This window comes from Callospermophilus lateralis, chromosome 1, assembly GCF_048772815.1.
Source record: "Callospermophilus lateralis isolate mCalLat2 chromosome 1, mCalLat2.hap1, whole genome shotgun sequence".
Taxonomy (NCBI): domain Eukaryota; kingdom Metazoa; phylum Chordata; class Mammalia; order Rodentia; family Sciuridae; genus Callospermophilus; species Callospermophilus lateralis.
Genome location: NC_135305.1, coordinates 109,474,366 through 109,497,320, shown reverse-complemented (window position 1 = coordinate 109,497,320; position 22,955 = coordinate 109,474,366). Strand labels below are relative to the sequence as shown.

General features: G+C 34.5%; 1 protein-coding gene across 1 annotated transcript in view; it reads right to left on the bottom strand.

Moving 5' to 3' along the window:
- The window catches only part of Lancl2 (LanC like glutathione S-transferase 2), a 51,835-nt gene that overhangs the window by 7,501 nt on the left and 21,379 nt on the right, over positions 1-22,955 (bottom strand). Inside the window, exons 3-7 of the mRNA XM_077105087.1 lie at positions 18,693-18,900; positions 16,890-17,037; positions 15,466-15,612; positions 8,542-8,724; positions 713-889 (exon numbers count right to left, since the gene is read on the bottom strand). Of these exons, the coding sequence (XP_076961202.1) occupies positions 713-889; positions 8,542-8,724; positions 15,466-15,612; positions 16,890-17,037; positions 18,693-18,900 (863 nt within the window). The remainder of the gene's footprint in view (positions 1-712; positions 890-8,541; positions 8,725-15,465; positions 15,613-16,889; positions 17,038-18,692; positions 18,901-22,955) is intronic.

Below are 22,955 nucleotides of genomic sequence, written 5' to 3'. Positions count from 1 at the left end.
TTGCTGAACTTCTAGCTGTTCTGTAGGTACTAGTCTGGATGTTTTTTCTGAACTCCCACACCCAGTTTGGGCCCTAACCTCTTAATGTGCTTCTACAGTATCCACAATCCTCTGTGTGTGTTTACTCAGAGGCACCAACAAGAGGTATATTCTATTTCAGTTAAGAAAATGACTATAATTGTAACAGATGTTCATTGATCAAAAGGTATAAAGAATATATCAACCATAAGGACTCCATCTATCAAGGCTCATGGTAAATATTTTCTCCCGACCTTTATTCTATGAGCATATTACTACAGAGTATGAAATGTGTATAATAATGAATATACTAGCAAATATTTATTTGAAAAGGAAGCTTGAAGAACTGTGCTCAAATTCATAAAATTACACAGTTTTATAACAAATAAACACAGTACAAATGGTAATTCTAACCAAGCAGTGTGACTCCAAAACTCCTGTTCTTCAGAGGTCATTTACATGTGTTATTCCTGTCTTATAGACAAGTACACCACATGATAGGGAGGCCAGGGACAAAACTTTGCCAGAAGAAACCAGGGGTTTTCCCTTGTGATCAAAAAAGGAAGCAGATTTGGAAGGTAGAAAGCAAATTAAGTTTTAGTAAACATGTGTAAGGTGGGAAAAACAGTTTAAAAGAAGAAAAAGAACTGTTTGGGAACTTTGTACAAGTTCTGGGGTGTTCAGATGTCCTCACCTTGCAAGCTCGGTAGAGATACTTTTTATCCTTTGTGACGTGGTAAAGAGACAGAAAAGAATAGCCATTCCCAGAGGTCCCATGGCAAATCCCATATCCCTTTCGGAGCAATCCTCGCTGCCAAATCACATCACTACACTCCATGGCCTCTTTCAGGTATTTCTCCTCCTTAAAAACCTGGGCAGTGAAAAACCAAAACAGTGTTAATAAGATGGTCTCAATGAAGAGTTAGTAAAATCCTTTTCCTTCCTGGTTAGAAAATTACACAATGTTAGGAAAACAGAAATGGCACTAGGGTAAAAACAAACAAACAAAAAACCAATAGCACTAACAGTGCATCATTTCTTACAGCTCCAATCAGCCTATTCTTCTTGACTTCCTCTTTTGTAGTTCGGCATAAGTAATCCTAAAATTAAGCTTAAAAATTAGTTATTAAAGTTACCAAAAAAATTAGTTATTAAAGTATGAACAGCTGTAGAGACAAACAGGCACAGTGAAGGCAAATGACTGACAGAAGAAGCTGTTTGTTTTTACTCCCCAGACTCCCTTATAAATTTTCTTCTCTCTTTTCTTATTTTTCATTTATTGCTTCCCTGGTCCTTTTCTCAGAGTCTGTTAATAATTTCAACAGCTTATGAATCCATGCCATTTAAGTACAAATGAGTTTGGACAATGAAAGACATGAAGGCCATTAGACATGATCTACTTATGGTGGCATACGGGATCCATCTACTAATGACTAATGAGTACTGGCACTAGGCCGAGAAGAGCTCTGAGGCTGTAGGCAGGGAAAGGCACTTCTAATCATGAAGGGAATTAAATGTTTCCAAAATTAGGCTGCCAGAGTCAAAAGCAAGACTCCATTTCTTCACCATGATGGCAACTGAAAGGCAGGTTCTGGGGTCAGACTGTCTGACTCTGAATCCTACTTCTGTCATCTTTCAATTTGGACAAGTCACTTAATCATTATGTCTTAGTTTTCTGTAAAAAGATAACCTTTCCTTATTTTTATTTGTTCTTTTTAGTTACACATGACAGTAGAATCTATTTTGATATATAAACATGGAATATATCTTATTCTAATTAGGATCCTAGTCTTGTGGTTGTACATGATGTGGAGATTCATTGTGGTGTATTCATATATGTACATAGGAAAGTTATGTCAGATTTATTCCATTGTCTTTCCTATTCCTATCCACCTTCCCTTCATTCCCCTTTGTCTAACCCAATGAACTTCTATTGTCTGCCTTCCTTAATGTGGGTTAGTATCCACATAACAGGAGAACATTTGACCTTTGGTTTAGGGAGACTGGCTTTTTCCACTTAGCATGATAGTCTCCAGATTCATCCATTTACCAGCAAATATCACAAAGTCATTCTTTTTTATGGCTGAGTAATATTCCATTGTGTATGTAAGCCACATTTCTTTATCCATTCATCTGTAGCTAGGCACCTAGGTTGGTTCCATAGCTTAGCTATTGTGAATTATGCTGCTATAAACATTGATGTGGGTGTGTCAATATAGTACGCTGATTTTAACTCCTTTAGACACATAACAAGGAGTGAAATAACTGGATCAAATGGTGGTTCCGTTCTTAGTTTTTCTGAGGAATCTCCACAGTACTTTCCAGAGTAGTTGGCCTAATTTGCAGTTCCACCAACATTTTTTCACTTCAAAGGCTTGTTATGAGAATTAAAAAGAGATAATGTATAAGAAGCTCTTAGAACAGCACCTGGCACATAGCATGTACTAACTACTTCCTATCTTTAATTAACCATTATTTTTTCTGTTATCCTGCCAGCATGACTACTTTACATTGTTAGCTGCATCTTAAATCCCTTGAGAATTAACTGTAAAATGAAACACCTTAACCTGTTTTAAAGAAATACTAGGTCAAAGCTAACAGCTGAAAAGACACTAAGAGGCTATGTCTTGAAATCATGTGTGTGAAGAAACCCTAAACCTCTTTCTAGTGGTTGCTAGGGGCATGTGAAGATTGAAGGAGAAATCAGTTAGGTGTTCTTCACTGTCTTGCTGTATTGGTAGGACTGAGGATGCTATGGAAGGCCCATAATGCTACCTACACTTTTAGTTTCCCTGCCCACATCATATACTCTGATGATTCTCTATGTGAAAAGCAACTTTTAATAATGAGACATTTGAAAAATTAAGTATTATAGAAAATAAGCTCCCAGATTGAATCACAGATTCATGATCTTTACATTGTAGCAATCATAATTAGACGGGAAAATTCACTGACTTAGCCATATTCTTTTTCCTGATGGCAGATTTCTGAGATGTGTCAGGATAAATGAGACAGCAATGCATAAGAAATCATAAGGAATCTGGAGTCAGGAGACTTAAGAGTCATTCTTCTATATCTACTAATGTTGTGATCTTGGGCAAGTCATGTGACTTCTCTGGCCCTGTTTGCTTATGTTACAAAATTGATTAACTCTGAGATGACTCTAATGTTGCAGAGATAAGAGTTTTAGGTAATGATTAAAAATATCTTAAAGGATGCAAAGGAAATGAAGGTGAAATAAAGACAAGTCTAAGATAAATGAAAATCAATTTGTTGTCACCAAACCTGGACTACAAGAAATGCTAAAGCAAGGTCTCTAGGCAAAAGGAAACACATATCTGAACCTGTACGAAAGTATGCAATATACTAAAAATATATGTGAATAAATACCAAAACTACCTTAATTTCTTTTAAATACTTAGGAAATATTTAAATAAAAAAATATAATTTGTTCTCTAATTTAAAATTTATAATTTTAAATTATACTGGTGTTTATAACATTTGTAGGTGTAGTATATATGGCACAGTGTAAAGAAAGGGAGTAAACAGAAGTATAAGCTTACCAGTTATTACATCCTATGTGAAGTGATATATTATTCTACACGGAGTGTGAAATGTTAAGGATATACATGCAATCCCTATAGCAACCACTAAAATTAAAAATGTTCAAATAGATAGTCAACAGAGAAACTAAAATGGAATTCTAAAAAATATTCAGCAAATATATCTTAGCTCCATGAAAAATAAAATGTCAGAGCTAAATCTAACTATATGAATAATTACATTAAACATATATGAACTAAACATTACAAATAAAAGGCTGAGATATTTAGACTGGATATAAGTCTATAGGTTGAAAACAAAAATATATATCATGCAAACAGTAGTAATAAAATTCTGGAATGACTATATTAATATTAGGCAAAGCAGACTTAAGACAGAATATTATCAGAGATAAAGGGGATATTTTATATTGATAAAAGAGCCAATTCATTAGGAATACATTAGTATCATAAATTTGTATATGTCTAATAAGAGAGTCTCAAAATACATAGAAGCAAAAACTGACAAATTTAAAGATTGTAGCAGTCCTCCTCGCCACAACTGAGAGAAAAAAAAATTGACTAAACATATCTAAAAGGCCATAGAACAGGGGTTATCAAACTATAAGCCCATATGATCTGATTCTGTAAATAAAGTTTACTGGGAACATAGTCATGATCATTCATCTACATATCTATGCCTGCTCTTGTGCTCTACTGACAGCACTGAGTAATTGCACAAGAGATGGTATGGACCCCAAGACTAAAACATGTATTATCCAAGTCTTTACAGAAAGTATGTAGACCCCTGACACAAAATAACTGAATAAAACCTTCAACTATCTAATCTAATTAACATTTGAAGAAAACTATGCCAAGTAACTAAAGAATATACACTCTGATCAAAGTGCCTGATACATCATTCATCAAGAGAGAATAAATATTGAGTCATAAAATGAGTCTAAATAAAATTTAAAAGATTTAAATATGTTATCTGACAACCTTGGAATAAAATAACAATAAAATAAAATATCTAGACAAATTTCAACTCTCTGAAAATACATATGTACTTCTAAATAATCCATGGACCAGAAGAGAAATCATAGGTAACTGGAAAATACTTCAAACTAAATAAAAAAGAAAAAAAAAAAAATTCAGAGACGAAGCTAAAGCACTGCTTAAATGGAAATGGAAATGTAAAGTTATAGATGCTGTATTCAGGGGAAAATAGGAAAGGTATAAAAATCAATGACCTAAGGTTCTATTTTTAAAAAATTTAAAAAAGAAGAGAAAATTAATATCAGGTGGAAGTTTTAAAGGAAAGAGAAGAAAAGCAAAATGAGGTAAAAAAAAGAGAACCCAAAGAAAATTAATAGAGTTAAACGTTGTTTGTTTGAAAGACTAACAAAACTGATAGGGGAAGTGGGGGGAGAGGGAAAGATAGAGAAAGAGAAAACAAATTATCCATATTAAGAATGAAAGAGAAGCATCACTACAGACTCTACAGACAGTAAAAAGATAATAAGGGACTTTTAGGAACAACATTGTGCCAGTAAATTTCACAACTTAGGTAAATGAGACGATATATTGAAAAAAATTAAAACTGATACAAAATGAATTCAATTAAAGAAACTGAATTTCTAATAAAAATTATGCCACAAATATATGAAATATGAATTTTATATAAAATATTTCTGAATATAAAAGGAGGAAACCCTTTATAATTGATTATGTAATCAGACATCAAAATCAAACAAAAATGTTAAAGGAAAAGAAAATTATAGACTAACAGAGACATAAAAATCTTTAACAAAATATTAGTAAACTAAATCTGACCATATTAAAAAGGATAAAAATCATGTTCAATTGAAGTTTGCAATAAGAACACATATTGGCTTAACTTTCAAAAAGCAGTCAACATAAACCCACTACAGTAACAAAATAAATGGAGGACAACTATAGAAGCATTTGAATAACTGAAGGGAAAAAAAGAGAAAATTCAACATCCATTCATGATAAACAGTAATAAAAGAAAAATCCTCAATCTGATAAATAACATTTAAGAAAAACAGTTAAGTATATTTGATGATGAAATATTTAATTTTTTCTCTATGGCTGGGATCCTTTCTATTTAATATTGTATTATAGATCCTAAGCAATGCAATAAATAAAGGGAAAAAAAGCATAAATGGGAAAGAAAGAAGTAAAACTGTCTATATATATACATAGATAGTCTTGAGGAATTACAGAAAGCTACTAGAATTACTATGTGAATTTAGCAAGCTTACAGAATATAAAGTCAATATACAAAAATCAATTCTATTTCTATACACAAGCAATGAATGGTTAAAAAAATGTAAATAAGTGAAATACTTAGAAATAAGTTTAAAAAATATGTGGAAGACCTGTACATCAAAAAAACTATAAAACACTATAAAATATAAATAAATGGAGAGAGATAAAATATTTGTAGATAGGAAAACTTAGTACTACGAAGATGACACTTCTGTCTAAATTGATCTTTAGATTCAATGCACTCTCACTCAAAATACTAACAGGCTTCTTTTTTAGAAGTTGATAAGCTGACTCTAAAATTTATGAGGAGTTTAAAAAGAACCTAGAATATTCAAATTGGTTTTGAAAAAGAACAACAAAATTAGAAGTCTTAAGTTACCAGACTCAAAACTTAAAGCTAAAGTAAGCAAAACAGCATTATAATAAGACAGTATCAAAAAGACAAGTCAAAATAACAAAATAAAAATTTAAATAAAAAGAAGTCCATACTTCTTAGGTCATTCCATATTTTTATAAAGGCACCAAATGAATCAAGTGGGAGAAATTGTAACACAGAATAGTCAACAAATAATGCAGGAACAATCCTTAAGATCAAAATAAAGCAACTCATTCCTTTCATAATATAATAAACAAAATGTGAAATAGGCCTAAATGTAAAAGTCTAAAACCAAAAAGCTTCCAGAAGAATATTATCTGTATAACTTGAGGGTAGACAAGTTTTTGGACAAGACACACAAAATTAATTACCACAAAAGAGGGATAAAATTTACTGAAATTAAAAACACTATTAATCAACAGATACCAGAAAGAATATTATTATGGTTTGGACATGAGGAGTCCCAAAAAATCTCATGCTAGGCAATGCAGGAATATTCAGAGGTTAAATGATTACATTACAAGAGCTGTAACCTTATCAGTGGATTAATCCATTTGATGAATTAATAATCTGAATTAACTACTGGGTCCTAATTGTAGGCAGGTAGGGCAGGGCTGGAGGAAGTAGGATACTACAGCATCTCCTTGGGGATTATATCCTTTGGCCTTCTCACAGGCAAGCTCGTATTCCCTTCCCCACACCCCTTTCCTTCCCCACACCCCTTTGTGTTTCCTGACTGCCATGAGTTGAGCTGCTTTCCTTCACCACTCCCTTCCACCATGATGTTCTGCCTCTACTTCATGTCAGGCCCACAGAGATGGAGTCTGGCTTACCATGGTCTGAACCTCTGAAACCATGAGCCTAAAATAAACTTTACCTTCTCTATGTTGTTCTTGTCAGGTATTTTAATCACAGTGACACAAAGCTGACTAACACAAAATGATTAGAAGAACTCAGACTGGGAGAGACTATTTGTAAAATATATAGCTTACAAAAAAAAAACAGAAATATATGAAGAATTCTTATAACTCAATAATAAAGCAGCCCCTCAGCAGGAAGTCACCAGGAGGACTGGGGTACAAAAGCTGATACTCTTAAAGGTGAAAGGGGAAAAGAAGTTTTAAAAATAAAAACTTTGAATTTTGGTATTCTTACATCTGATATGAATAATAAAGGATACATGTTTGTACTGTCAATATTATGCTAACACCTTACTATTGAAAATTTTGTAATATTAATATATATATTATCATGTCAGATGTTACAATTGCTCTAATATACAAATAAGAAGAGGCAGTGATTTGAACAGAATTATGTTTTAATTTTAAAGCTAGAATAATGTTAAGATGAATCATTAAATTCTCCTGATTTTAAGAGTAAAAGTCTAAAACCAAAAAGCTTCCAGAAGAATATTATCTATGCTCTCAACAAATACTATAACTGAGTCATTTCTGAATGTTCATATTTTTTATACTATTTAAAAATTTGGGGTGTTATTGTTGAAAGAGAACTAAAAGAATTCTGAGAAACTATTCTATATCATAAGTTAATTTACCACATTTTTTTTCTAAGGAATTTATTATAGTTAGTCATAAAGGGAAAAAAGAATTGAATTCAGGTAATAGTTTTTGTTATTTTCATGTAGCAATGTGAATTCTGCTCCGTTAATTCTATCTATCTCTTCAAAACAAAAGAACTTATTAAAATATTGCATTGATTAGAATAATTATTGTAGTTATATTTGTATACTTTTGTTGCTAAATGAGCAATAATCTCCAACATCAATTATTATAAAGTTGTATTAAAATCAAAATAAATTAATTAGTGGAGATACTGCCTATTTTCCCATAATACCCCAGAAGTAAAAAACTTGAACGCCACTCCTATTTCTTATGAATAATTTTGTTAACAATTTTAAAAGCCCTTGAATGATAATTATTATAATCCAGCAATAAATGCGTATGCAAGCAAGGGTATAATATAATGTGAAGACCAAAAATAATTGGTTCTCATTCTTTCTGCTGTTTTCTTGGATACTAACGCTCATTAGAATGAAAATCATCAGTCTTGTCGTGTATTTCTTTTACACATGAATGTAAACTCTGTTAAACATGCAAACACACTCACAGTACAGTACTGGTCACAGCAGCAGTGAATAGTGAAATAAAGACATTTTCTATTTATTTTATGAAAATATTAATTCAAAACGGCTTTTCATGTGCGGTTGAATGGGCTTACCAAAATCAAACTGAAATGGTGAGAACTGGATCCTGTACAGTGGAAGCTTATGAAACTAACTGAAATACTGACCTTATATGCTTGCATGAGCATATGGATGACACCCGGGGCACCATGGCACCAGTGCACCAATCGATCTGTTTCATTGCTTAATGAAGATGGATAATTCCCAGATCGAAATTTCTTGTGGCGTACATAATCGATACTAGGCTTCACCATTTCTATTAAGGTTTCTTGGTCCACTTTTGCTGCAGGCTTTAAAGAAACAAAAACAAAACAACTTTTCTGAATTTTTTTTTAATCTTTTTATCAATGACTAATATAATAAAGCATAAATTACCTGGAATACTGAGGAACATATAAAATTAGAATTAATTCAATTATTTGTTTTAAATACTTAGGCAGACTTTGTTTATTTCAATTCTTTTTAAAATCCCTCTAAAATTTATTAGTGTCAGAAAAGATATATTTTATTTTTACTTTGATGCATTAGGATCATCAACTTGAAGTCATTATATAGCAAGGGAGAAGACTAAGCTGAATCTCTAATGAATCCAGGACTATGAAGGATTTTATTTAGATGTTTTTTTTGTCCAAAAACTGATCCTTGATTTCTTCCCATGTGGCTCTTACCCCAATTCTCCCAAATCTATTAACTGGCTTTGTCACTGCAGGCAAATAATTAAAATAACACAAAATAACAATAATAATATTATTATAGAAAAATTGTTATATTTATTATTATATAATATTATATAATTGTTATTACATTATTACTAATTATTTTGGTACTGGTTATTGTTGCTGTTGTTACTATTATTATTATTATTATTATTAATTATTTTGGTACTGGAATTAAACCCAGGGACATTTTACTACTAAGCCATATCCCCAATCCCTTTTATTTTTTTGTTTTGAAAAGGATCTCACTAAGTTGCTGAGGATCTTGCTAAACTGATGAGGCTGACTTCAAATTTGCCATCTTCCTGTCTCAGCCTCCCAATTTTCCAGAGGTAATATAAATTATAATGGTAAAGTGAAATACTACTTACAATTGTTATTATTATTGTTCTATTAAAGCCAAAGAAAATCTACAACATGATGTTTTCTTCTATAACGCAAAATGAAAACCTCATTTCTTTAACAAAAAGTTAATTTTGTTAAACACAAAAAAAAGAGATAATTTTAAGGATCACTAATTTCTAAATTTCACATAAGTAAAACTACTTTTTTATGTTTTTAATTTAATTTACATATTAGAAAATCTTTAAGTGTTTTCCTTGACACACATTTAGAGATTAGATTTTTGTTTTTCAAACTACAGGTCATGCAATATATTTCCAAAAAGGCTAACCAGTAATTTTTAAGTTATTTTACACAGATAATGTAATCAAATAGTTTTACATGTCAAAAAAATGTTTGGGAAGCTTATTTCAAAAAGCAACATTCAGTGTTTCTTCCCAGGATAAACTGTGATTTTGTTTGTATTTTTGCTGTATCTTCATGTTTCCTGAATATTTCTAAAAATGCCTGCATAGTGTAGACTTACTAATTCTAGACTTCATCTATGGGATTCTCCTGTGGCAGGCAGATGATTATAATTTCCCTCTTCAAATCATCCCAAGAGAATTTTATTCCATCACCAATTTTTGTTACATTCATATTCACTGTGCTCTTTACAGACTGAACTATGTAAATATTTCTTGCTGCTTAGACAAGGAACATACTAAAGTACATATCTTAAGAGTTTTATTACTTTCAGTTTTTCCTAAAGTTAGTAACTTTCTCATTCTTTTATTTAGTTGGTTTTCTTTGAATCGCCATCTAAGTTTTTTTCTCATGCACAAACAGCTTGTAAAGTCTCTCAATTTAATTTTCCACAAAGTCAAAACTGCTGTGATTTTTTTTTTTCTCATGGAGAAAGCTCTTCAATCTCATTCCATTCTTAATCAGTTATTTTCTAGGACTTGTGTACAACTGCTGTACTGGGACAGCCACCTGTCAACTTCATGGAGATTCCATTCCCTCTCTCTTGTACAGGGTCTCTTTTCCTGGATCTCTCTCTTAGTGAACTCCCTTCTAGTAGCTTCCTGAGATAGGATGCAGGGGAATTAATTTTTTTCTTTTTTCTTTTTTTTAAGAGAGAGAGTGAGAGAGACAGAGACAGAGAGAGAGAATTTTTTAATATTTCTTTTTTTTTTTAGTTTTCGGCGGACACAAACATCTTTGTTTGTATGTGGTGCTGAGGATCGAACCCGGGCCGCACGCATGCCAGGCGAGCGCGCTACCGCTTGAGCCACATCCCCAGCCCATGGAATTAATTTTTTTGAGACTGGGATATTTAAAACTGTCTTTGTTCTAGCTCACATTTAATTGATAATTTTCAATGCTGAAAATCATTTTTACTCAGAACATGAAGGTATTTCCATTTCTCTTTTAGCTTCAATGAAACTGCTGCAAATTCCAATGCTATTTTGATGTCCAACCTTGGTATATGACCTTTTTCCTCTTGAAATTTTAACATATCTCTTTAAGTTTTCACAATAATCTGGTATGGATAATTTTCCCCATTTATTATTTTTTTTTTAAAAGAGAGAGTGAGAGAGGGAGGGAGGGAGGGAGAGAGAGAGAGAGAGAGAGAGAGAGAGAGAGAGAGAGAGAGAGAGAATTTTTAATATTTATTTTTTAGTTATCGGCGGACACAACATCTTTGTTTGTATGTGGTGCTGAGGATCGAACCCGGGCCACACGCATGCCAGGAGAGTGCGCTACCGCTTGAGCCACATCCCCAGCCCCTCCCCATTTATTATATAACAACTTGGTAAGTTTTTTTCCAATATGGCAACTCATGTCCCTTAGTTCTAGAACATTTTCCTCCCTGCTATTTTGTATTCTCCTTTACCAGAAGTCCTATTAATCGGATGTTGGACCTCCTAAATTAATCCTATTATTTTCTTTTCCCACTGTTTATTTCTGTCTGCTAAGATATTTGATTTCCAAACATTGTTATAATTAAAAAAAAACCAACTATTTTATGTGTGTGTGTGTGTGTCTTGTTTTTGTTTTATTTTGTTTTGTTTTTGGTGGTGCTGGGGATTGAACCCAGGGCCTTGTGCATGAGAGGTAAGTACTCTACCAACTAAGCTATATCCCCAGCCCCAACTATTATATTTTTAATTTTAAGAGCTCTTTCTTATTCTTCAAATGTTTCTTGTATGCAACTGCTTCTCTTATTTGCCTAAAGACATTAATTATTCATTTGATTTCTGTGATGTTTTCTTTTTCTTCCTAGAATATATGTTCTGAGTTTCTTTTTTCAACTTGTTTAGGTCTCTCATCTTTCAAGTTGGAGACTTCCTTCAAATGTCTGAAAATTCTTTGGCTGTTTGTCTATATTTTGTATAAGGTAGTACAAAGCTCACTGAATATACTCTGAACACGGGGGGATTTGTTCAATGGTAGAAATCACTTTAGGGTTGTAGGATAATTTTTTAATCGGGATTCTACAAAAAAACAGAACCAATATGGTATGTTATACAGAGAAAAAAACTTTTAAGAAACTGACCAATACATTTAAGAGTCTTGAGTCCAAATCTGAATGGGATTATCAGAAGGCTGAAGACTCAAAAGTGTTGCAGTTCATATCCAAAGGCAGTCTGCTAAATAACCAGGAAGGGCTAATGTTGCAGATGAAGTGAATTCTAAATACAGTCTGCTGGAAGATAGCCTCTTACTTAGCAGGGAAGTTCTGCCTTTGGTTGTATTTAAACATTCTATTGATTGGATAAAGGTCCCCAATCATATTATGGAAGACAAGTTACTACACTCAAAGTCCACCAATTTAAATGTAAAACTTATTCAAAACCACACTCATAGAAACATCCAGAATAATTTTTGACCAAATATCTGGGTACCATGGCTCAGCCAAGTTGACACATATAATTGATCATCACAGATTTCTAGCTAAGTTTTTAAATGGGAACTTTCAAATACCTATGTCTGTAAATCTTTTATCTGAGCTTGTTTTCTCAAAAAAAGGAGACTTCAATCCCTCATCTGGTGTATGGGTGGAGTTTTCATTGGCCAGGGGTTGAGGATATGTCTGAGGCTGGCTGTGACAGAGGGTGATCTCATCATACAACTACTTAGACTTTCATTCAAGCCCCCTTCACCAACCTCTATACCTGGCCATCTCTAATCAGAATAGTAGATTCAATTCTTTCAGACTATTGCAGTTTAGACATGAAGTGTCCCCCAAAAGCTCATGTGTGAGATAATGCAAGAAGGTTTAGATGTGAAATGATTGGGTTATGATAGCCTTAACTCAATCAGTGAAGTAATCCTCTGATAGGGATTTACTGAGTGGTAACTGAAGGTAGGATGTGGCTTGGGGAGGTGGGTCACTGGGAGCATGTATTAGGGGTATATGTTCTGTCCCTGGAAAGTAGAGTCTCTGCTTCTTGGTGGCCATGTCCTGACCTGTTTTCCTCTGTCACATGATTCCACCATGATGTTCTGCCTCACCTTGAGCCTTAAGGAATAAAGCCATCTATCTATGGACTGAGATCTCTGAAACTATAAGCCCCCCAAATAAACTTTTCCTCCTCTAATTGCTCTTGTCAGATCTTTTGGTCACAGCAACAAAAAAGCTGACTAAAACAGACCTAAATCCTCTTTGTTTCCAGCAGGAGTTAAGAGGAGAAATAGTCATCTCACTTTGCTGGATGGACATACTTACAGAGAACCAATGGCTCCTTATAAAAATGTTTGTAGAGCCCTCTGCTGACCTGCCCTCACTGCCATATAGACACATGTCTCATGCCACCTTTATGGTACATGTCACTTGAAATTCCTTAAGTCATAGGGTTTGCAAGAGAAACTGGCTTGATTCCTTCTGGCAGCCTCTAATTTATTAAGGCACTTTTGTGTGATCTTCTTCTATCCTGTTAGGACATTTGTCATTCATTCACCTCTTTCCAGTTTATATATTCACAGTTTGGGGCTTTAGGTGTCTTCTAGTTTCATTTTGGAATGTGAGTTTCTACTTTATTATTATTAGTAGTAGTAGTAGTATTTTGAAAGGATTTTCAAGAGAAGAATTGTTTTAGTTATGCCATTATGAATTTGAAGTTCTGTTTAAGTGACAGCACACAATGGATAATACCACCACAGGACAATGCTACCACACCAGTAGGAGATGAGGAAAAGGGGAAAGAAATGCAGAGTCAGCTCTCAGCCAGTGCCATCACACTGCTTAACATCTCTTTAAAAAGATAAGGATTTCTAAATAGAATACTAAATAGTGTAAACAGGTTTCTCACTTTAAAAGCACAAGAGGGGAAAATTTCATGATTTGTATTTCTCTCAAAGAAACTCCTAATATGCAACAAAATCAACCTCAAAAACTGAATCTAAACCACATCAGTGGGGATCTCACATTATTATGTTTTTTCCTAATGGTTTTATGATTTGAGGTTCCTGAGCTACCAGTTAAAACACCTTTCTGGAGTACATCCTGTGATGTTTAATTTTGTGTGTTCACTTGACTAGGTCAATGAGGTACCCCAATACATTATTTCTGGGTATGTCTGAGAGTGTCTTTCTGATTGAGATTAGCAATTGAATTGCTGGACTCAGTAAAGTAGGTGGTCCTTTTCAATGTGGGTAGGCTTCATCTAATCCACTGAAGTCATAAGTAGAACAAAGGAGGAAGAAGTTGCCCCTTCCCACCAGCCTGCCTACTTGGAACAAAGACATCAGTCTCTTCCTGACCCTTGACTATGATTTACACCATCAGGTCCCAAGCTTAGAAATGGCAGACTGTGGGACTTCTCAGCCACCATAATTGCACAAAGTCAATTCCTATAATAAATTCCTTCAGGTATGTGTATGTGTATTTACATCTCCTATTGGTTCTGTTTCTCTAGAAAACTTTAACACACAAACATCACACTATAACGTCTCTTAAAAAAAAGTAACTGTTATTTCAAAATTCAGATGAAATTCTGATTATTTTAGAAATGCATGCTGCACTTTAAAGAAAATCCACAACTGGAATATATGCAAGTTTACTTTTACAGTAATTAACAAAGACTACTAATTACCAGAAAAGAAAGTTTTGGTCCTGTTTAGATATGAATTTTCTATTTTATTTTTAGCATTTGTTTTTTAGTTATAGGTAGACACAATACCCTTATTTAATTTTCATGTGGTGCTGAGGATCGAATCCAGTAACTCATGCATGCTAGGCAAGTGCTCTACCTCTGAGCCACAATCCCAGCTCTCTATTTTCCTTTAGGCATAGTATAGTATTTTTTTCAAAAAGGAAAATAAAAAAAAATTTAAACTAGGCTTTCAGTCAAAGATATCTAAATTCTAATCCTTATTCCTTGACTCACTAGCTTTGTGATTCTGTAAAATAAAGAAAGGCATAATTTTAAGAAAGAAAAAGGAGGTTGTATACTTAGCACAGAAGGGGGACTTAGGCCATGCGGCTAGAAGCATCCATCGAGGTAATACCTGGGATGGGTTTAATACCTGGGATGGGTTTCTAACTACTTCACAGAAGTGCAGGTTCTTAATTCAGTAGGTGACAAGGATAATTAAGAGACAAGATCATAACCACAGCAATAAACTTGTTAAAATTCAGAACATGACTGATAATAAGTTGGGGGCATCTGAATATAAAAAAATTCTGCCTCAGTTTGGATTCAAGAGGCCCTTTTACTCCCTGAAGATCCATCTGTATTAAAAAAGTTTCCACTTCAATCAGCAGGAGGACAAGGAAAGAAGAAAAGCATGGGCGAAAAACAACTAAATGTACTCTTGGGAATTCTCATGTTCATGAAGCAGAGTTTAAGCAACTGTGATTCAAAGGAGGAGCTTGTTTCAATTTAGCCAGCTTGGTTTGTCTAAAAATTTCATTTCCCATTTGTATTTGACCTAATATATTATAATATAGTTGCTGTATTAGTATTTCAGAAATTTGTTATTTACCTGCATTAACATATAGTAGATCCCAGACATGCCATGGGCTGCTCCAACATACTGCTTCCTGTGCCACTGATACAATAGGGGACATCGATCAGTTTTTCTTTCTTCTCTTGATAAGGTTTTACCGGATTCAATAATAGCATTGACTACCTACAGAGGCAATGAGATTCCATAAATCTAAAAAATTGTACATGCATGCTGTTCTAGTCTAATTTACATTAACACTTATGTATACATGGAGAGATTATTAATCTAAATTAGTAGCTAACATAGTCATTTTTATCTTATAAATTAATAAATGTGGGCAGAGAGGACTTAGAAGACAACATCAGAGTAGAAAAAGAAAAAAAAGTCTAAGAAAGGAAAAGTTCTTTATAAAAAACGTCAAAAGTTCTTTATAAAAAATGTCAACTAAAATCTGGAAAAACTTCCCATTAAAAATGGTTCCAGACTTTTTAGTTGCTTTGTAGCTGCAATGTTTTGCCCAAAAGACTGGCAAACACACTTTTCAGGAAAGACTGTAGGACTTAGATTCATTGATGAAAAGCTCATGCAATGTGGTCAGTTGTGGTTTGAAGGATTTTAGTCAGATCACAAGAACATCATGTTTGGAATGACTATGTGGCAAAGACACTAATTGTTTCCTCAAACCCATGTTCTTCTCATCATTTTGGTGGAGTACTCCAAGTTTTAGCTGGCATCTGGTCTCCTAGCTAGAAACAGCTGAACACAGCCATTTTTTCTAATTTCTGGCAAAGGGATGTGAGCAGACATGAGATGGGCAACTTACAGATGGAGTCCTTACAAAGGATAATGCTTTTTCTCCCTTTCCCTTCTTCCTAGGACTAAGGGTACCAAACTAGCATTGGTCATACAGGTAAAGATACGCTTTTAGCATAACAAAGTAAAAAGAAGATAGGTCACCAGATATAGTCACCTCAGAGAACTCACAAAAGAAAAATAAACATTCAAACTTTTTGAAGCTGCTGTTGTTGCTTGGTTCCTGTAAAACCAGTTGTTATCAATAACAGATGGAGAAGTATATATAGATTTTTGCTTTTTAGTACTGGGGATTGAACTCAGGGTCACTCTACCACTGAGCCACCTCCCCGGCTCTATTTTGAAGTTTATTTAGAGACAGGGTGGAGTTGCTTAGCATCTCGCTTTTGCTGAGGCTGGCTTTGAACTCTTGATCCTCCTGTCTCAGCCTTCCCAGCTGCTGGGATTATAGGTGAGCACCATGACACCCAGCAGATATTGAGTTTTTTTTAAAAAAAAAATCCCTAAAAAGAAAAGCAGCTAATTTGTAATTTTTATGAGATGTTTTAAAAAGCTAATTCAACCTAGAAGCAGAGCCTTAATACTAACATAACTCCATGCTAACAGATAGCTTTGAATACCCACAGGTGTCAGTAATCCCACAATACCTCTTTAATGGCTGATTCACACACAGTGCCAGGGCCAATCTCCGTGTTCAGGTACAGTAAGGCATACAGATAACCTGCTCGACCGAACAGCAGCTCATCAGGAAGCTCTGATTCTTGGCAGACAATGCTTCTGTGCAGCTGCAAAAGTCTAAACAACAAGAAAAAATTCTGTTTTCTCCAATGTGCATGTCTAAAATGCTTCTTTCAGAAACAAGTAACTCATCACTTTAGAAATGTATTTATTTTTAAATTTAAAACTATGATTTAAAAAAGCACCCTAAATTCCCAAAACAACTAGAATTTCTCCACTTTACTAATTCTTCTTTCAAATGTAAAAATTATGAGCAAAAAACCTGATCTGAGAATATAGCTCAGTGGTAGAGTGTGTGCTTAGCATGTACAAGTATAACAAGGACTTAGACTTCAACTTAGACTTCACTTTTGTCTGCAAATGCCCCACGGGTGACTAAAAGCAGGAGTGAAGATTTGGCGTCTCTGCCTCCATTATCTAGGTCTGGTGGATAAACATCTTATAATGAGTTGAAGCTTTCCTTCACCCCATCCCTTGCCCAGCAACATCAAGTGCAATTTTCTTATTTGGAAAAGGCCCAGCCTGACCAATCATGAGATAATGATGGACAAAGCACGACTGATCAAGATCACCTATTTGGCAGTTAAGAAAAGCCTTCAACAGTGTAAACAACCTTGCACTTACTCCTCTTTCTATAAAACCTCAAAGTAATTGTCAGTCCCTCAAAGACAGAACTAAGGCCATGGGTCCCCTTGTCTTCCTGGTGTAGCTATACTGATTAAAGTTCCTTTCACACTCTATAATTACCTTTCCTGTTTAGCTTTTTAGCAAGTAGCTATGCCTACTTTTTGGATACCCAGAGTCAGGCCTCTAGCTCAGGCTGTTATAAGGCCCTAGTCCCAACCTTAGCACCATTAAAGAAAGAAAGAAAAAAATCTTTCTGTTCAAAATGTATACCTTTATATTTATTCTAAACCATGTAACATAATTCATCTAGCATTAGAACAAAGTGATTTAAAATCTAAATAAAAATGGCACTGAAATGCTGCCAGTGCTTAGGAATGAGTATGAATCATTCTAACTTTCAACAGACATTAACTAACATGTACTAGATCAGGTCCTAGAACTAAGCCCTGATTTCTACTTCTTCAAGAAGGAATATAAACCAATAGGTACAATGAAACATATTCCTTACTTGCTCTTCATTAATATAACTAATCAGTTAAAAGTTAAACTATGATTAATTTATTCTTGTGGATCTACAGCATTGTGAGCTAATTTTCATGCATTGAAGGCAACCAAAAATTATTTAGGAAAAATGATTAAAGTCTCTCTGAAATTAAGAAATACTCATGCTTGAATAGAAAAATAACATATGATTTCACTAAAATGCTCAAGAGTGACATACAGTTAAGCAAAGTGGCACACACCTGTAATCCTAGGGGCCCAGAGCCTGAGGCAGGAAGATCGCTAAGTTCAAAGCTGGCCTCAGCAACTTAGGGGGACCTTAAGCAACTTAGTGAGATCCTATCTCAAAATAAAAAATTAAAAAACAGGCTGGGGATGTGGTTCAGTGGTTAAGCACTCCTGGGTGTAACATCTGGTACAAAAAAAAAAAAAAAAAAAGTAGACATACAAACCCTTTTACTTCTTAGGGAGACCTGTTTGCAATAGGAGAGTAAGTTAAAAATAGTTTCTTTTTTGTATATTTTTCTACAGCTAGAGTTCCAACTAAGAATTTAAAGAAAATATTTCCAGAATTAAAAACTTACTTTGTGATGCATTCCTGGGATTCACAGTCACTTTTGAGTTTATGATATATCACAGCTCCTACAGCAAGGGGCCCAGCATCTCCACAGAGGAAAGTGACCCTGCGACCATTCAGGTTCCTAAGTGTTCTCTTTACATAATCCAGAGATCGAAGCAGGTATGTCTGGTCACAGGTGACCCGGTATAGCTGCAGGTACAAAAGGGCTATGCCTGAAATGATCCCCACCCCAAAAGAAAAATATTACTACCTTTCCTTTTTACCTTCAAGATATTTTTAAATTACATGATATAAATTCTTCTGCGTAAACACTACATTTTCTGAAGGGGTAACATCAAAAAAATTATGTCAAATAGTTCTTTAAAAATGAAAATTAAACCCCACAGAAATAAGAGCTGGGAAAAAAAAAAAAGATACACATGTAAATCGATTATCTTGCTAACTGGTATGGCATGGTGATTCTATGCTCTTAAACAAGAGATGAAATACCCAGGCTGAAATACAGAGGATAGTCCTACTCATTCTGTTAATTTTTATTCATTTCAAGGTTATATTCAGTCTCTTTTGTATCTCAAGTTACCTTTTTTTAAATTCTTATTCAATTATTTCCTCCAATGCTACCCCAAATTAAATGATTACCTTTCTGGATTTTATTGCTTTTTCTAATTTTTCTATTTGGCACAGTTTTTCAGTTTTCTTTAGTGATCAACCCATACAATTGATCAGTGAGTCAGTTTAACATTTATAGGACACCACATGTACAGACTATCACCTACACAATCCTCCTATTTTAGATTGAATAACACACCCAGATCTTCACATGAACCAGAGAGGGGGCTTTGCTACCTTTGGAGGATGATGTATATAGCTTCTTAAGCATAGTTTAATGCCTGGGTGGAAGAAGTTACTATGGGAAGAGGAGGGTAGAAGAGTGGCTGGATTTGATCAATGCACTCGCTCTGAATGAACCTCTGGGATTATCACACTGACCCCATCAATATGTGCAATTAATATGTGTTAACAAAAAGAAGTCAGTATGACAGTGAAGTGTTTTATTATTTAATAAAATATATTATAGAAAAAAGTATTGAAAGAAGTGATATGATGGTGAAATGACCAAACAAAACATCCTGTTAATGTAGAATTTATGTTCTTCAATATTCTGGTCTTATCTAATAACATCCTCTGATTTTTACTGTTTTTTATTTTGCTTTTGAAAGTTCTCTAAATATCTAATTCTACTTTGTTCAATTTTCCTATTCAGGGTATCCCATGACTCTTTCATATTAATGCTTAACACTTTATTTTTTTGAGCAATCCTTCTTTTGTCCTTATCCATTTCTGTAAAAAGACATTTAACCCTTACAGTATATCTGGAAGCTAAAAAAAAAAAGTCTTCTGTATGAGTTGCTTATTATCTCTTCCAGTAAGTAAATATAAATTTATGTAATCATTAGAAGAGTTAGAAGCTAAATACAGATAAATTTCGAACATAATAATCATTATAAAAAGTTTACAAATAAGTACTCCCTGACTGACTCAGAAACCTCTAAACAGAATACTCTCTGGTTAACCTGAGGACCTAAAAACTTATATTTAATGCTTGAGTATTTTAAAGTACATGAGGACAAATAAAAAGAAAATGGTCATCATGCTTTGTAATTTTTTTGTTAAAATGTTGACATGCACTGGGTAAAAGGCACTGTGGTAAACAGGCCTTTAGAGATGTAGGGTAAGTGTGGGAAGAGGAAATGGTCCATAGTACCGTGGTCGCCATCTTCTGGCAAGTCTTGGTCCCTAAACTGTTGAACTTCACCAGTGCCTCTCACCTCCTGTTCCCTTAGAGAGCCTGGATGTCCAGAGGGAGCTGGAGTTAATTATTTCACTTCCCCAATATTGAAGGTTTACAGCCAGCTAGATTTGGGTATTTTCCTTCTCCCAGGTAGTTTGGCTATGTTAAAACTCTAGGAGGTCAGATTCTGGTAAAAGTTTCTTCAGAGGGTGGGCTTTGTTAAGAACAAAGTGCTCAGAGGTATTTCAAAATGGTTTCCATTCCCCTCCTTTTGCTCAAAGATTGATGGACTGTTTCTTCAATATTCACTGTGAAGCCTCAGTAGAGCTTCTGGAGGCAAGATGCATTTGTATGAGGTCCCCTTATGATTAAGTCCCCCTGGAATTTTTCTTTCAGATTTGTTCACACTAAGCCTCCAGGATTAATCAAAGTATAATTTAGGTTTTCCTACTATTAAACAAAAATTATGGGGTCCCATTGTTTTAGATTGAACTGTTGCATGAGACCCCAGCAGACCAGAATTAACCAAAATGGAGTCACTCTTGATAAATGTTACATAAACTGAAACTTCAAGGAAGCAGAAAGACCTCCAAAAGACCAGTTTTTCCCCCAAACAGATTTCAGTCTACTTGTGTCAGTATAATAAGGAAGTCTCTTCTGCTTTAACCCTTACAAAATAATAATAAAGTAACTTGATCTTAACCAATCATCTTTGTAGTATTCTTGTTTCCTGGTTCCGACCTTACAAAACCCATTGTTCTGCCACTGCCAGGAGGGAGCTCTCCATCTATTTTGTAGAATGCAGGCTGCCTCAATTCATGAATTATGAATAGAGGCCAATTAGATCTATTTTATGGTTTGGCTCATATGTGGAAGGTGTGGTCCCAAATGCAGCAATGTTTTTGGAAGGTAATTAGACCATGAGGGCTCTGACCTCATCAATGGATAAATCCATTAATGAGTTCATGGATGATGGCATTTTTAGGAGGTGGGGCCAAGTTGAAAGAAGAAGGCCACTTAGGGCAGGTTCCAGAAGGATCTATTTTGTCCATGGCCTCTTCCCCACTTTTTCTGCTTCCAGGATACCATGAGGTAAATAGCTTTGCTCTGCCACAGACTCTTCCCTACTCCAGTGATGTTCTGCTTCACCACAGGCTCAGAAACAACAGAGACTAGTGACCATGAATTGAAACATTTGAAACCATAAGCCAAAATAAATCTTTCCTTCTTTAAGCTGATTTTCTCAAGTATTTTATCAGTGATAAAAAGTTGACTAACACAATCCATAATTAAATTTGTTCTAACCTTGTGTGTTGGCAGTAACTGGCAATAGCTCCTGTTAGTTCTAATTCCCTGCATCCACCTGTCTTCCAACTTTTGATAAAGCAGTTCACCTTGTGACCTAACTTCTCTGATAGATCTAAGAAGAGGTGATGTTTCAGTTTGTTCAGCTTTTCCCTTGTTAGGATGGAGTAGCAACTCCGTACATTCTGGACTGAAAACCAGGAGTTTCTCCTTAGTTGATTTTTGTTTCTTTTTCTTTGCTTTTTTCCCCCTTAATGGTTTGATTTAGTAATGTATTTATTCAGAAAGTATGTATTGAAACTTTTCTAGACAAGAAAGATACTTGGCTTTTCATGGTGCTGCTGACAATTCCATGGTGTCATCTTAGTGTTACTTCAGTTTCTTGTACTTCAGTTTTCTTAAATGACTTTTGTGGGTCAATTCTTACCTTTTCAATTATTTTCTTGGTTCTGTCAATTCTTTATCATAGGCTCTTGTTTTCTGGCCCTCTCTTCTCCAAATGCCTTTATTTCTGCTTTGTGAACTTACTGCTTTAAAAAGTTTTACAAAATTCATGTTCAAAGTATTGCCAATTTTTCTTCACATTGCAGTGGCATTTCCTTATGTTTCCTTTTTCAGAATTCCTTTTATGACATTCTGAGAGTCCCTTTTTCCTCTTATATTATAACAAATTTTTTTCTTAAGTGTGAATATATTAAATATTTCTAGAGCAATTATTTACAGGAAGATTCCCTAGCCCAAAAAAAAAAAAAAAATGGTTAGGGTAGCTTTCATAGTTGTTTTTGCTTTTTCTCAAGGGCATCCTCTTCTTGCTAAGTAATAAACAACAGTTTCTTTCTTTAATAGTCATGACTTCTGGTGGCCAGATTTCCTGTAGTTCACATATCTTTTCCTGTTTCAGGAGGGTGTCAGTCATTGCTGTTTCCTTCCTGCCTTAAGCCATTAGCTGGTGCCACCAAGGACGCTACCCCCTTTTTGAAGGTCTGTACTCTTTCCTTGTACACTTGCCATGCCTCTTCTTCTCTGCTCGCCCAGCCCAGCATTGCCTATTCACTTTGCACTCAGATGTGCCCACAAATGTTCCTGTTGAGGGTGTGGGCCACTCCTTCTGGGAATTACTCCTTATTGAATATGGAGAATGAGAAAAGCAGGATTTTGCTACTCCTGGGC